This window comes from Bos indicus, chromosome 17 (genome assembly GCF_029378745.1).
Source record: "Bos indicus isolate NIAB-ARS_2022 breed Sahiwal x Tharparkar chromosome 17, NIAB-ARS_B.indTharparkar_mat_pri_1.0, whole genome shotgun sequence".
NCBI classification, from domain to species: Eukaryota; Metazoa; Chordata; class Mammalia; order Artiodactyla; family Bovidae; genus Bos; species Bos indicus.
In genome coordinates this window covers 11,360,336-11,377,819 of record NC_091776.1, presented here as the reverse complement: position 1 = coordinate 11,377,819, position 17,484 = coordinate 11,360,336, and the positions used below count along the sequence as shown (strand labels likewise).

Genomic DNA, 17,484 nt, shown 5'->3' with positions numbered 1-17,484 from the left:
TGGCTCTGTCTATAATGATGAAGTCTGATGTGCACATGACTGTGGTTTAGCCCATCTAATCCTATAATCATCTCCAGGTCCTTGCAGGTGTGATGACTTCTTTGTGGGCCTCTGGATCCACATGTCCTAACAGCTGTGCTGCTGCCTCTAGGTCTGTCAGACAATTAGTCTTGTGATGAACTATTCAGGTTGCTTTATTGCTCTAGAGAACATTTTCATATGCTAGGCCTTGAACTTTAAGGAGTCTACCTACATTATGTTCCATATGTCACTGTTCGGGATAGTTGATTAGAGTCTCAATTTTCAGAGTCTTGAAGTTCATCCTCTTTAGAATGAACCAAATAAAAATAATTATCCTTCTCTTCATTTTCTCTCAAAACAGATATTAGAAATTTTTGCACTATTTCTGAAAATGTGAATGAGTGGAAACAAAAATTTCAGCAGCTTTTTAACCAGCTACTCCTAGTGGTACTTTTTAATTTTTACAATAAATGACAATAATCACAAAGTTTTTGTTAAAGTAGTGTTCTATATCTCAAAGAAATTTAAATGAGCTTTCACATTTTAAAAAAAATCAATAAATTTTATAAAATTTTTTATCAAATAAATTTCATTTTATCAGTGTTTATATTCATATAGGCCATGAACTTTATTTTTTGACATAAAGCATCTCTTCATTTTCATGAAAGTCTACAATTTGTAAATTTTGCCATACAGATTACTGTTTTTTAAAATACAAATTTCACTTTTTCTTGAGCCTTTAAGTTTTTCCATAATGCTTTTGTCACTTAAGTGACTAATACTGTTATTTATGTGAAAAATACCATCATGTAGTTATCATTTAAAATGAAAAACTACACAGGCAATTTTCCTAAGCTGTAATACCATAAAGAAAAAAAACTAGGAAAACTAAAAATAAAAAAAGGTTTAATGATAGTTAGCTCCCCATTAGAGGGAAATTTTAAAATTAAAATTTAATTTACTAAGATTTTAGTCTGCAGTCTTTGCTACAGAAATTTATACTAAATTGTTACTGTAAGGTTATTTGTTTTAATACTTTAGAAAGGTAGTGACTTTAAACAGAGAGGTTAAAAAAAAAAAACAGAGAGGTAATAGCCACAAAATTATTAGTAAAACATGTTTTCATAATCTCCAAATTATTTAAAACACATTTGGCACTTCTTATGTGTTTAAAATGTGCTTAAATTAAAACATTTTTAATGAACTATGTAAAATACTATTTCTTAATAAAGCTGTTTAAAGGTATTAAGATCAGAGGGCTGGTGGCTCAGCTGGTAAAGAACCTGCCTACAATGTGGGAGACCTGGGTTCGATCCCTGGGTTGGGAAGATCCCTTGAAGAAGGGAATGGCTACCCACTCCAGTATTCTGGCCTGGAGAATCCCATGGACTATACCGTCCATGGGGTCGCAAAAAGTCAGACACGACTGAGTGACTTTCACTTTCACTTCACTTTCAAATAAGATCAGATATGGACTACTTGCTTACACCACACTTGAAGTTATTGCTTAATAATTTGGGGTAATGTAATGGTATGATTTGGAAATAAATCCATTTTTTAAAAAAATTAGGAAATATGACTTCCTTTTTTCAAAGTTTTATTTTATTTTTAAATTTTACATAATTGTATTAGTTTTGCCAAATATCAAAATGAATCCGCCACAGGTATACATGTGTTCCCCATCCTGAACCCTCCTCCCTCCTCCCTCCCCATACCATCCCTCTGGGTCGTCCCAGTGCACTAGCCCCAAGTATCCAGTATCGTGCATCGAACCTGGACCGGTAACTCGTTTCTTACATGATATTTTACATGTTTCAAATATGACTTCCTTTATCAGTGTTTTTTCTAATCCAATGACCTTTCTTTTGCTTGTCAGACAATGGATATTTTGAACATTTCTCTTCTTAGCAAAAGGTATGAAATGAAAAGGAAGGAAGTTCTATTTGGATATTTTTTTTAAAATATATAAATTTATTTATTTTAATTGGAGGCAAATTACAATATTGTATTGGTTTTGCCATACATTGACATGAATCCGCCATGGGTATACATGAATTCCCTATCCTGAACCCCTCTCCCACCTCCCTCCCCATCCCATCCCTCTGGGTCATCCCAGTACACCAGCCCCGAGCACCCTGTATCATGCATCAAACCTGGACTGGTGATTCGTTTCACATATGATAATACACATGTTTCAATGCCATTCTCCCAAATCATCCCACCCTCGCCCTCTCCCACAGAGTCCAAAAGACTGTTCTATACATCTGTGTCTCTTTTGCTGTCTCGCATACAGGGTTATTGTTACCATCTTTCTAAATTCCATATATATGTGTTAGTATACTGTATTGGTGTTTTTCTTTCTGGCTTACTTCACTCTGTATAATAGGCTCTGGTTTCATCCACCTCATTAGAACTGATTCAAATGCATTCTTTCTAATGGCTGAGTAATATTCCATTGTGTATATGTACCACAGCTTTCTTATCCATTCGTCTGCTGATGGACATCTAGGTTGGTTCCATGTCCTGGCTATTATAAATAGTGCTGTGATGAACATTGGGGTACATGTGTCTCTTTCAATTTGGGTACTGGTGGGGATGTGTGTCGAGGGGATATGGTCCTGAGTAGAGAGGAGTCTGCATGGCAACAACTGGGAGAGTGGGTATGGAACAGCTGCTCCTTTAGATTCTCAACAAGGAGACTGCCTGAGGTGGTCACAGGACAAAAAGATAAAGTGATGAAAACTTGGATGTCAAGCAGGCAAATGACTGCTCAACTCCTGAGCTTATACCTGACCTGTCTCAACACTGCATGGCGAGTCCGCTACAGCATATTTTCCAAGCTGGTGATGAACTACGCAGGGACCAAGAGGCTCGCTGGCTGCATGCAGCACTGTCTGCATGTTTTGTATAATTATGACCAGCAGCCCTCTGGGAGCAGGAGGTCATGACTTCCTCTGTGCCTGCATCTGAGCTCCCCTCTGACACTGAGGCTATTAGACAGGAACAGAAGGGTCGCTTTTAGGTAATGATTTCTAAATTACAAGGGAAGATGACTTCTATTTAATGGGTAGTGAAGAGGTCTGATCTTTAAATAAAGAAATGACTTCAATTCCTTTTTTTAAGAAAGATAAATGCCTTTTCTATTGAAGGAAAAGTTATTAATAAGTTAATATTTCCACAAAATGAAGGTCTATTATATTTGTATTATAAAAATATGCTATTACAAAGATAAATGTAAGCACTATGTAATTTACCTATGATACAACTAGTGAATTACAGTTAAGAAAAAAAATAAGTACAAAGCAGGCACTCTGGATGGATACTGAATATATTCACCTAGTATGCTACCCAGTAGAGGACTGTCTGAGCCACCAGGGAAGCCTAACACGCTAGAGTATTGTTGCTGTCACTGTTCAGTGCTAATTACATCACAATCTGTAGTGATAATGGTATCTCACATTTGAAACTGATGATAGTCTAAAGTGTAAACCTATGTTTTTTTCTTTTGATTTGCACAAAGAAACTGCCATTTGTAACCCTTATTTTACAAATAAAACCGAGCTTCCAAGAAGTTAAGTGACCAAGCTAAAGTTGGCAGCTCGAATGTGGCAGGACTAAGATCCATGTCTTCTAATTTGAACTCTCACCTACTCTTTCTATACCATAGCTACCTTCCATATAAAGACCAGTTCAAAACTTACTATTAGTTCAACTATTTAACCACTTGACAATTAGAGATATCACGTATATGTGGGATCTAAAAAAATGAAACAAATGAACTTATTTATGAAACAAAAATAATAAGACAAACATAGAAAACAAACTAATGAGTACCGAAAGGGAAAGGGGAGGGATGGATAAATTAGGAATTTGGCATTAATAGATATCCACTAACATATATAAAATAGATAACAAGAACCTGCTGTACAGCACAGGGAACTCTACTCAATATCTTGAAATAATCTATAATGGAAAAGAATCTGAAAAAGAACATATATATATATATATGTATATATATATACATATATATATATATATTGTGGTTGTTCAGTCGCTAAGTCATGTCTGACTCTTTGTGACGCCATGAACTGTAGCACGCAGGGCTTCCCTGTCCTTCACTATCTCTTGGAGTTCGCTCAAACTCCCATCCATTGAATCAGTGATGTCATCCAACCATCTCATTTTCTGCAGCCCCTTCTCCTCTTGCCCTCAATCTTTTCCATCATCGGGTCTTTTCCAGTGAATCAGCTCTTCCCATCAGCTGACCAAAGTATTGGAGCTTCAGCTTCAGCATTAGCCCTTTCAACAAATATTCATGGTTGATTTCCTTTACAATTTACTGGTTTGATCTCTTTGCTATCCAGAGCACTCTCAAGAGTCTTCTCCAACATCACAATTTAAAAGCGTCAATTCTTTGGCGCTCAGCCTTCTTTATGGTCCAACTCTTACATCCGTACATGACTACTGGAAAAACCATAGCTTTGACTAGACAGACCTTTGTCAGCAAAGTGATGCCTCTGCTTTTTAATATGCTGTCTAGGTTTGTCATAACTTTTCTTCCAAGGAGAAAGCATCTTTTAATTTTGTGACTGTGATCACCATCTGCAGTGATTTTGGAGCCCAAGAAAATAATCTCAGTTTCCACTTTTTCCCTTTCTATTTGCTATGAAGTGATGGGACCAGATGCCATGATCTTTTTTGAATGCTGAGTTTTAAGTCAGCTTTTTCACTCTCCTCTTTCACCCTCAACAAGAGGCTCTTTAGTTCCTCTTCACTTTCTGCCATTAGAGAGCATGAACTGCATATCTGAGGCTGTTTATATTTCTCCCAGAAACCTTGATTTCAGCTTGTGATTCATCCAGCCTGGCATGTCACATGATGTACTCTGCATAGTAGTTAAATAAGCAGGGTGACAATATACAGCTTTGTTGTATTCCTTTCCCAATTTCGAACCAGTTAGTTGTTCCATGTAAAGTTCTAATTGTTGCTTCTTCACCTGCATACAGGTTTCTCAGGAGGCAGGTAAGGTGGTCTGGTATTCCCATATCTTTAAGAATTTTCCAGTTTGTTGTGATCCACATAGTCAAAGGATTTAGTGTAGTCAATGAGGCAGAAGTAGATGTTTTCCTGGAATTACCTTTCTTTTTCTGGTAACAGTTCATTGTATATACATTCCACATCTTCTTTATCTGTTCCTCTGTCGACAAACATTTAGATTGCTTCCATGTGGTTCAGTTCAGTTTAGTCGCTCAGTCGTGTCTGACTCTTTGCGACCCCATGAATCACAGCACGCCAGGCCTCCATGTCCATCACCAACTCCCGGAGTTCACCCAGACTCACGTCCATCGAGTCAGCAATACCATCCAGCCATCTCATCCTCTGTCTTCCCCTTCTCCTCCTGCCCCCAATCCCTTCCAGCATCAGAGTCTTTTCCAATGAGTCAACTCTTTGCATGAGGTGGCCAAAGTACTGGAGTTTCAGCTTTAGCATCATTCCTTCCAAAGAAATCCCAGGGCTGATCTCCTTCAGAATGGACTGGTTGAATCTCCTTGCAGTCTGGGACTCTCAAGAGTCTTCTCCAACACCACAGTTCAAAAGCATCAATTCTTCAGTGCTCAGCCTTCTTCACAGTCCAACTCTCACATCCATACATGACCACTGGAAAAACCATAGCCTTGATTAGATGGACCTTTGTTGGCAAAGTAATGTCTCTGCTTTTCAATATGCTGTCTAGGTTGGTCATAACTTTCCTTCTAAGGAGTAAGCGTCTTTTAATTTCATGGCTGCAGTCACCATCTGCAGTGATTTTGGAGCCCAACAAAATAAAGTCAGCCAGTGTTTCCACTGTTTCCCCATCTATTTCCTATGAAGTGATGGGACCAGATGCCATGATCTTAGTTTTCTGAATGTTGAGCTTTAAGCCAACTTTTTCACTCTCCTCTTTCACTTTCATCAAGAGGCTCTTTAGTTCTTCACTTTCTGCCATAAGGGTGGTGTCATCTGCATATCTGAGGTTATTGATATTTCTCCCGGCAATCTTGATTCCAGCTTGTGCTTCCTCCAGCCAAGCATTTCTCATGATGTACTCTAGAAATAGGTTCTGCTTAATAATGGGAAGTAACTAAATAATGGGAAATACCTCAATGAATGTACTGAAGACTGATCTAAGTTGATGTTCCTAAGATTAGGAAGTGGAATGGAGTATTTACAGAGAAAGAAAATTCATGCACAAAAACAATTTATTTAGATAGGACCATCCTTTTTCTTAAAATAACTTTATGGTTGCAATGTTTGATTGTAGGAGCTGGGCCAAATTTGCATAAGGTCTTGACTGTGATTTTTGGTAAAATATTTTCCTCTTTGAAATCTTAGGACTTCATAAGATACATTATTTTCTAAAGTTAAGAATTTACTCAACTTGGAAATTTTCAGGTGGACATTGACTATGGTTGAAGGGAATTACTACTTCTTTCCTCGGCACCTGATGTACATTGGTAGCTTTCTTCTCTTTTAAATATCAGGGTCTCTGTGACCTTCTGCACAGGTTTATTATAGGAACCATTGCTTGTCTTTACCAAATGGACTTTCCCCATTAGTAGGTACTTTAGCTCTAAAAAAAATCCATTATTTGTTTTTAGTTTAGTGCTAACTCATAATTCAATAAAGAATGCTTTGTCAGCAAGGTATGGATGGCCAAACCTCACTCATATACTTGTCAATATATTTTTCTATTACATGTATTGCTGCTGCTGCTGCTAAGTCGCTTCAGTCGTGTCTGACTCTGTGCGACCCCATAGAGGGCAGCCCACCAGGCTCCCCCGTCCCTGGGATTCTCCAGGCAAGAATACTGGAGTGTGTTGCCATTTCCTTCTCTAATGCATGCATGCATGCTAAGTCACTTCAGTCGTGTCTGACTCTGTGCAACCCTATGCACGGCAGCTCATCAGACTCCTCCGTCCACAGGATTCTCTAGGCAAGAATACTGGAGTGGGTTGCCATTTCCTTCTCCAATTACATGCAAAATCATTTATTAATAAATTAAAGCCTTCAAATCGAGATCAAAATTAGCAAAATTTCAGAGTCCCTTCTGTTTCACATCATGAGAACAATTAATTAGGGATAGTTACATGTGACAGGTTTTTCTAAATCAAGATTCTTTGGGAAAAAAAAATCACATAAAAATCCTTAAACAGATGGACAACATTTTGGAAAGGAGAAGAAATTTATGAGAGATAGTAGTTGAATATAGGGGCAAGATACTGAAAAGCTGAAAATATTCCAACATAAATTAAATATACAAGTGAGAGAATAAAAAGAGTGTATGGAGTTGATGGTAAGAATTAATGATAGACTGAATATAAGAAGGCAAAGGCTGAGACTAACGGAGCACTTTCTCAGCGTGAGGATGATCAGATCCAGTGCCTAGCATGATGTCTCTGTCACAAGGTGCTCAGTAAACAACTGTGAGTGAATTAAGGAGATCATGTCACCAGCCTCATCCAAGTCATCAAATATTCCACATTGCCTAAAAAATGAGCTTCACATTCCCCAGCAGAGCATTTAAGACTCTCCAATCCTCCAACACATTAAAAAAATATGATCTTGGAATTAGAATGAATTTCTAATTAAAAAAAAAAAACTGTATTTGGAATGAGTAGTCTTTCTAAGAGGAGAAGGCAATGGCACCCCACTCCAGTACTCTTGCCTGGAAAATCCCATGGATGGAGGAGCCTGGTAGGCTGCAGTCCATGGGGTTGCTAAGAGTCAGACACGACTGAGCGACGTGACTTTCACTTTTCACTTTCATGCACTGGAGAAGGAAATGGCAACCCACTCCAGTGTTCTTGCCTGGAGAATCCCAGGGACGGGGGAGCCTGGTGGGCTGCCGTCTCTGGGGTCGCACGGAGTCGGACACGACTGAAGCGACTTAGCAGCAGCAGCAGCAGTCTTTCTAAGAATGTCCAGAAATCATACAAGAAGAAATTGATAAATTTGGCCACATACATATCTAAAAGCTCGGGATGGAAGAATTTCATAATAAGGTGAAAAAAAAACAAAACAACAAAACAATGGCCTGTACTTATGGCTGATTCACCTTGTTGTATGGCAAAAACTAACACAACATTGTAAAGAAATTATCCTCCAATTAATAAAAAAAATAAAAAAAAAAACCTTAAAAAATGGCCTGGAAAAACATTCACAACACATATTAACTATATGTCTAAATTCTTAAAATACAAATAGCTCCTGAGAAAGCAGGCACTTTCACTGATTGTTATTGTTGTATGACTACAAACTTGTGAAGTGCCTTTGAAGTGAAGATCAGAAATAAAAATAAATTCATTTTTAAATTCACCTTCTCTCTGACTCAGCAGTTCCACCTGTAGGAATTTACCCTGTAGATCATCTCTCACTTCAGCACAAAGCTGTTCACTGCTATACTCTATGTGACAAAAACTGATTGGTGGGAATGCAAACTGGCACAGTTGCTATAGAGAACAGTGTGGAGATTCCTTAAAAAACTGGAAACAGACCTGTCATATGACCCAGCAATCCCAGTGCTGGGCATACACGCTGAGGAAACCAGAATTGAAAGAGACACGTGTACCTCAGTGTTCACTGCAGCACTGTTTACAATAGCCAGGACATGGAAGCAACCCAGATGCCCACCGACAGACAAGTGGATAAGGAAGTTGTGTACATATACACAATCAAATGTTATTTAGCTATAAAAAAGAACACATTTGAGTCAGTTCTAACCAGACGGATGAAACTGGAGCCTATTATACAGAGTGAAGTAAGCCAGAAAGAAAAACACCAATATAGTATACTAATGCATATATATGGAATTTAGAAAGATGGTTATGATAACCCTGTAAGCGAGACAGCAAAAGAGACACTGATGTATAGAACAGTCTTTTGGACTCTGTGGGAGAGGGCGAGGGTGGGATGATTTGGGAGAATGGCATTGAAACATGTATAATATCATATATGAAACGAATCACCAGTCCAGGTTTGATGCATGATACTGGTTGCTTGGGGCTGGTGCACTGGGACGACCCAGAGGGATGGTATGGGGAGGGAGGAGGGCCGGGGGTTCAGGATGGGGAACACGTGTACACCCGTGGCGGATTCATGCTGATGTATGGCAAAACCAATACAATATTGTAAAGTAAGTAACCTGTAATTAACATAAATAAATTTGTATTAAAAAAAAGAAACACCAATACAGTATAGTAAAGCAATATTTATGGAATTTACAAAGATGGTAACAACAATTCTATATGGAAGGCAGCAAAAGAGACACAGATGTAAAGAACAGACTTATGGACTCTGTGGGAGAAGGCAAGGGTGAGATGATATGAGAGAATAGCATTGAAACATGTATATTACCATGTGTAAAACAGATGACCAGTGCAAGTCTGATGCATGAAGAAGGGCACTCAAAGCCGGTAGGTGCTCTGGGCCACCCTAGAGGGATGGGGTGGAGAGGGAGGTGGGAGACGGGTTCAGAACGGGAGGACACATGTGCACCCATGACTGATTCATGTCGATGTATGGCAAAAAGCACTACAATACTGTAAAGTAAGTAAAATAAATAAATTAACTTTTTTTAAAGGAAAAAAAAAAACCTGCTTGGAGATAACCTAAATGCCCACCAACAGGAGATGGTTAAATCCCTTATAGTATAGCTATATCATGGGGCACCATGCTATGCTATGCTAAGTCACTTCAGTCGTGTCCGACTCTGTGCGACCCCATAGACGGCAGCCCACCAGGCTCCCCCATCCCTGGGATTCTCCAGACAAGAACGCTGGAGTGGGTTGCCATTTCCTTCTCCAATGCATGAAAGTGAAAAGTGAAAGTGAAGTCGCTCACCATGAGTCCTTTTTAAAATGAGACCTGTCTAGATATGCATTAGTATGGAGGAAGTTAATTCAGGAGGCAGAACAGTGTGTATAAAAACTTACTGTTTTGTAAACAACAAAATGGATACACATATATGTGTACTTATATGCCAGGCACACACATGAAAATTTTTGGCAGGATAAACCAGGAACTTGTAACTATAATTGCCTTTGAGAAAACTGTGAGACTGAGTATAGGGGCAGAAGGAAGATTTCTCTTCACTGTAAACTCTATGGAATTGTTTGAATTTATTTTGCCATGCACTTGCCATGTGATGAGGCAGGGGGGAATATCTTTAAGCCAGTTTTCACTTAATTTTCCAACTTGATCTCCTACTGTATCCTACCTTGCACATAACGATTCAGTGCTTCTCAAACCTTCTCAAACGTTCATGTTGAGTGTGTGTGAATGAGCGTGTGTCTAATATTCCATTATCCATGACGTTCATACTTTCTGCCTGTAGATATCCTACCCCTCAAAAGTTCTTCTGTGCAACCCTCTTGATTTTCAGTATTGGAACTAAATACATACTTATCTCTGAATTCAGAAAACCCCTGTCCATCCTTCTTTGAATTATAGTTGTTAACAAGTTGGTCACCCTCATTAAATTAGCTCCTAAAGGGAAATGTGCATCTTGTCGGCTTCTGTGCTCCTGAAAGTATCTGGAACACAACAGCCTTGCTGAATGCATGTCATTAACGAAAAAATATTAAGCAGAAGAGTCAACTAGGAAAACCCAAGTTTCCTATGATGACCCAATTTTAAGGATGATAAAGAATATATCTAGCTCAATTACAGGAATGCTACATAGCATGAATATCTAAAAGAGCCAGTAAGAGCTCCTTAAAGTTGAAAATAAAGCCAATACTCCATGTCAAATAGGGCTATTACCTGAGATGTAAACAAAATTAAATATGAAGGCACACTTGAAATGTATTAGAGGTAAGAGAAGAATGGGAGAAAAATTATTTCTGTTATAGAAAAGATAGCTTTTGACATTTTTTTTGTGTGTCAAACACCCCAAGCTTGATCATAAAATAGACAAAAAGTGATTTTTATCATGAAACAGGCTGATTCTCAGATTGGGACTAGCGATGCCTTCCCCACTTGGTGCCCTCTCCCCTAACTCCCACCTACGAAAAGTCCACAACAATGGAATTCAATCTGTTCCTTGTTAACCACCATCTTTTTGAAGAAAAATGTCCCAAACCACAAGTTTACTGTAATTTTTTTACTGTATACGTTTTGCTGTAATTTAAATCCACTTCCTCTTGTCCTTGGTGCTATGGGAGTGGGGGGCCCCATTATTTGATATATTTAACTTCATCAGTAAAACCAATTTTTAATGCTTCTAGAATAGCTATTCTGCTTTAGTCTCTATAAACAGGTACACTTACATCAGGCCCATCTCATTCCTGTTGGCCTTATAACAACATACAATAAAACAAATATAATAAAATAAAAAGTGGCAGTGATGAAAAGTCTCCTTGAACTTACTGCTAATGCTGTTTCATACTCTCCAGCAGCCAAGTGCGCTAAGCCCAAGTAATAGGAAGCCTCTCCTTCCATCTTTTTGTCATTTCCTAAAACAAAAATGTAGAAAAAATATTATGGTATTGAAGAAACTGGCTTATTACCACAGAGTCTCTGCTTTTCAAGACAGTGGAAAGTTATTATAACAAAGTATACAGATTTATATCAACAACCCCTGAAGCCTAGCTGTGTACTGATCAAAAAGGCTGACATTAATATAATTTACCTGGGTCACAGATGTCAGAGGAAGGTGTGTTAGCAATATAATTATGATGAGTTTCCTCTGTGTACAAAATCCGGTCTTAGCATTTTGACAGCCCTATATGATTTCTATACCGGTCACCCATGTAAGGGCTTCCCACTTGGGGTTAGAGGTAAAGAACCTGCCTACCAGTGCAGGAGACATAAGAGGCACGGGTTTGATCCGTGGGTCGGGAAGATCCCCTGGAGGAGGGCATGCAACCCACCCCAGTATTTTTGCTTGGAGAATCCCATCGACACAGGTTTCTGGCAGTCCATAGGGTCGCCAAGAGTCAGACATGACTTAGTATGCATGCACCACCATGTAAAACCTACAGCCATTCCCTATAGCTGTGACTACATACATGAAATAATTGATAAAGAGCATCAGCCTTACTTGGTGCATAAATACACATACACACACAGACTGGCATTCAGCTAAGTCTCCAGTAGGGCAGATAATTAGCAAATTAAGGAATTATTGCCTTGACTAGGTTTAGCTGGAAAGTTACTGCTTAAAACTTGGGTAAGAATGCCAGAGCTTGGTTTCTTGGTATAAAGTTCCATGCATATTTTGAAACCCAAACACATTTTCCCTTGCTAGTGACTGGTAAATGCTTTTCACCATCTTTTCACAAGGAATTTAGCCTAAATTTTGTAAGATGTGCTTTATTCCAGGCATTATCAAATTTTTCTTCTCAAAATATATAAACATATAACATGTGCTTCAATAAGACATACATCACACTAATAAATAAATAATTTACTAACATTTAATGTACAAAATTTAACATGTAAATCTAATATACTTGCAAGAACCACAGGAGGTTCTTATTTTAAAAAATAATACTATTCTCTTTTACTTTTGGAAGTCTTTGCCTTTTAATGTTATCTGACTCCTGGGTGATGCAAATGCTGACAGATCTACCCTCATTTTTTATCTTTGGAAAGTAAAGATCCTTAGGTTTCTGCACTCTGCATTCCCACCATGATGGATTTCCACAGGAGCTAGCAATTCTCTGCTCAGCACTCACTGAATTACCTCTTGTGAAGCAGTGGCTCAACTGGAAGACTGCAAGGAAACAGGACAGCAAATGCCACTGACAGTATATTTTTTCTTCTCTGACAATTTCATCAGTTGCAGAGAATTATACCCTCAAGATCTCACTTCAGCAGAGCTGATGATGCTAGTGATTCAGTCTGGGAAATCTGAACTCATAATTCAGCTGGGTCCTCACTTTTTCTCTGCTATAGGCTTACGACTGCTGGGGAGAAAGGTGGGACTAGGGAAGGAAAAGAAGGGGTAGAAGGAAGAGACTATGGTGGGAAGTTGCCTCTCCGATAATTAAAGGTTGATTACTTGAGACGTGTACTTGCTGTGTTAAATGGTGTAAAGCAGTGACAACTGCATGTTTGCATACAGGATCATTATTTGCATTAAACTTTATGTAAAAAGCAACCCACAAAAGTAGAAAAAAAAATCTATTCCTGTAGACAGAAAGATTTTGAAATAGCTAATTGAAATAGATCACACCAAATAATAGTAGGGTTTAAGTATAAGAACTTCCTGTTTACTAACTGAGACAAAGTTAAGATAAACTGAAAGTAATAAAATAATGAAGGAAAATGTATTACAGTTGAGTGACACACTCAACAGTGACATACAAAAAAAAGTGTCAAATATTATTTATATTGTGTTGTTTACCTGAGTGGGTTAAATTTATATTAGCCATGCTATCCAAGTCAATAGTCATTTATCTTAAAGAAATTAATACGTTTTTATTTTCAAAACTAAACTGCTCATTCTTACACTAGTATGTTTACTAGAGAATCCAAAGAGGAAGTCATCCCAGGTAGAATAATGGACAGAGACAATGTTCTTGGGAGTAACTCAAATGTTTTATTAAAATGTGCCCTAAACCTTCCTTTTGTTATTTGGCTAACACATATTCACTCATTCATTTATTCAGTGCTTATTTGTTAGGACCATCCTATACAAGGTAGAAGGGGGCAACAGGGAATGAGGTGGTTGGATGGCATCATGGACTCAATGGACATGAGTTTGAGCAAACTCTAGGAGATAGTGAAAGACAGGGAAGCCTGGCGTGCTGCAGTCCACAGGGTCGCAAAGAGTCAGACACAACTTAGTGACTGAAAACCAAATACCGGGCACAACTCTCAGCACTTGCAATCCATCAGTACATTAACCAGACAGATCCCCTGTCCTTGGGGAGTTTATATTTTAGAGAAATAAAAGGAAAAGACAGAAAATTGAAAATAAGCATAATAAATTATATGGTAAGTTTCAGACTGATAAGTATTTTGGGGAAAAAATTAAGAAGGTTAAGGGGATTTGAGAATGCTAAGTAGGGGTACAAACATATTAAATACAGTTGTAAGGGTAGTAGATATCACTGAGGAGATGGTATCCACAAGAAAATGAAATTAAAGATAACAGAAAAATTTGAGAAACTCAGAACTATGTGGAAATTAAACATGCTTCTAAATAATCATTGGATCAAAGAAGAAATGAAAAGGCAAACTAGAAAATACTTTGAGATGAATGAAAATGAAAATACAAAACCCCCAAACTCGTGGGATTCAGCTAAAGCGAGCATAGAGGGACATGTACAGCTATAAATGCCTGTTTTTTAAAAAAGGAAGCATCATTTCACTTCATAAAAGTAGAAAAAGAATAACTAATTTAACTTAAAGCAAACAGAAGGAAATAATATACAGAGGAAATAAGTGAAATAGAGAATAGAAAAAAAAGAGGTTATCAACAAAACCAAAAGTTGGTTCATTGAAAAAGTCTACAAAATTGACAGACCTTTAACTAGACTTAACAAGGAAAAAAAGAAAATCCTCAAATTATGAAAACCAGGAATGAATGAGGGAAATCACCACAGTTCTTACAGAGATTAAAAAAATATAATAAAGGAATGTTATGGACAATGGTATACCAACAAATTAGATACAGTTGATAAAATGGAAAAATAGAAAGATGCAAACTACTGAAAGTGACTCAAGAAGAGATGGAAAATATGAATAGATTCACAATAAGTAAAGAACTTAAATTAGAAATCAAGTACTTTCCACAAAAGAAGCCCAGATAGCTTCAATGATGAAGTCTACCAAATATTAAAAATACAATCAACACCAATTCTTCACAGACTCCTCCAAAAACTAAATGAGAACACTTCCCAAATCATTCTATGAAGCCACTATTATTTTGACACCAAAAATACACCACAAGAAAAGAAGACTACAAGCCAACATCCATCATAAATATAGACAATTCCCAATAATTACTAGCAAAGCCAATCCAGGAGTTAAAGGAAAAGGATTAAACACCAGGATCGAGCTGGATTTATCCCAGGAATTTAGGGTTGATTCAACATGTGCAAATCAGTCCATGTAATATACTATTTTTAATATAAAGGACAAACTACATTTTCATCTCAATAGATGCATAAAAAGACATTTCACAAAATCCAACCCTTTTCTATGATTTAAAAAACCCTCAACAAATTCTGAATAGAAGGGAACTTCCTCAACGTGTTAAAAAAAAGTATCTACAAAAATCCCCACAGCTAACATTAAACTTAATGGTGAAAAACTGACAGCTTTTGTCCTAAGATCAGGAAGAAGACAAAGATGGCCTCTGACACCAGCCCTCACATTTATGGTCAATTAAACTTATCAACATTCCCAAGACAAGACTGAGAAAGAAGAGCATTTTCAACAACTAGTACTGCTCAGACGGTAAAGTGTCTGCCTACAATGCAGGAGACCTGGGTTCGATCCCTGGGTCAGGAAGACCCCTGGAGAAGGAAAAGGCAACCCACTCCAGTACTCTTGCCTGGAAAATCCCATGGACTGAGGAGCCTGGTGGGCTACAGTCCATGGGGTCACAAAGAGTCGGACACGACTAAGCGACTTCACTTCACTTCAGTACTGGGGCAACTGGATACCCACATGCAAAACATGAAGGTGGACCCTCTTGACACACACACACACACACACACACACACACACCCTAAATATAGGACTTAGAACTATAAAACTCTTAGAATAAAACATAGAAGTAAATCTTCATGACTTTGGATTAGTGAAAACCTTCATAGTTATGATATCAAAAGCACAAACAACAGAAGAAGGAATACATTACTTTGCACTTTATCAAATTAAAAACTTGGCCCTCAGTGTATCCCATCAGAAAGGGAAAAGAAAACCCAGTGTTTTCAAATCACAAATCTGATGAAGGACTTGCCCTAGAATATTAGAGGATTCTTATAACTCAATAATAAAAAGAAAAATAACCCAATTAAAAATGGGCAAAGAAACTGAATACACATTTCTGCAAAGAAGATATACAAATGGACAGTAAGCACACGAAGAGATGTTCAACATCATTAACCAACAGGGATATGCAAAATAAATTCAGTGAGGTATCATTTTATACCCACTAAAGATGACTATAATAAAAAGACGAGCAACAGGTGCTGGTGAGGAGATGGCTAAAGTGAAACCCTTTATATTTTGTTGACAGGAATGTAAAACAATTCAGTGACTTGGGAAAACTCTTTGCCAGTTCCTCAATAAGTTAATCCTGAACATTCATTGGAAGGATCGATGCTGAAGCTGAAGCTCCAATACTTTGGCCAACTGATGCGAAGAACTGACCCATTAGAAAAGGCCCTGATCCTGGGAAAGATTGAAGGAAGGAGGAGAAGGGGACAACAGAAGATGAGATGGTTGGATGGCATCACTGACTCAACGGACACTGAGTTTGAGCAAGCTCTGGGAGATGGTGAAAGACAGGGAAGCCTGGTGTGCTACAGTCCAGGGGGTCACAAAGAGTCAGACATGACTGAGCGACTGAACAAGAACAACAACAACAAGTTAAACATATAGTTACGCTGCTGCTGCTGCTGCTAAGTCACTTTTGTCGTGTCCGACTCTGTGCGACCCCACAGACGGCAGCCCACCAGGCTCCCCCGTCCCTGGGATTCTCCAGGCAAGAACACTGGAGTGGGTTGCCATATGCCCCAGCAATTCCACAACTAGGTATATACCCAGAGGAAGTGAAAACATGTACACAAATGTTCAGAGCAGCATTATTCATAACAGACAAAAGGCGGGAACAACATAAATGTCCATCAACTGATGAGTGGATAAAGAAAATGTGGTAATAATCATACAATAGTGCATTATTTGGCCATAAATATGAATGAAGTAGTGATACACATTACAAGATAAATAAACTTTGAAAACATGATGCGAAGTGAAAGAAGCTAGGCACAAAGGAACATACATAGCATAATTCCATTTGTGTGAGCTATCCAGAAGAGGTCAGTGCACAGAGACAGAAAGAAGATGAATGGTTACTAGGGGACAGGGGAACAAGGGTGTGGGGCATGACTTCTAGTGAGTATGGGGTCAGTGTTGATGTTTGTACAACTCTGTGCATTTATTAAAGACCAACGATGACCGAAATATGAAAATAATAGAATACTAGAGTCATGAGACCACTGTATGGCTGATGCTATACTTGTGCATTATACGAAGGCGCCCTAACAAAGGAGCTGGTGCTCTATGGATATCAGTCCTCTTCAAATACTATGTAATCCAATGTGGGAGGCAAGGCATGCAATCATCAGCCTGCTGCTTCAGGCTCCCTGACCAAAGCAGAAGGCAACAAGAAGGGGTGATTTGTTCCAGAGCATTTCAGCAGCTGTCAGAGCTCTGTGAAATACTGTGCCATCTTTTAACCTGTGT

At 38.3% G+C, this 17,484-nt stretch overlaps 1 protein-coding gene across 4 annotated transcripts in view; it reads right to left on the bottom strand.

Moving 5' to 3' along the window:
- The window catches only part of TTC29 (tetratricopeptide repeat domain 29), a 273,994-nt gene that overhangs the window by 173,363 nt on the left and 83,147 nt on the right, over positions 1-17,484 (bottom strand). For all 4 annotated transcript variants that reach the window (XM_070769026.1, XM_070769025.1, XM_070769024.1 and 1 more), the window contains one exon: positions 11,428-11,513. In XM_070769026.1, the coding sequence (XP_070625127.1) occupies positions 11,428-11,513 (86 nt within the window). The remainder of the gene's footprint in view (positions 1-11,427; positions 11,514-17,484) is intronic.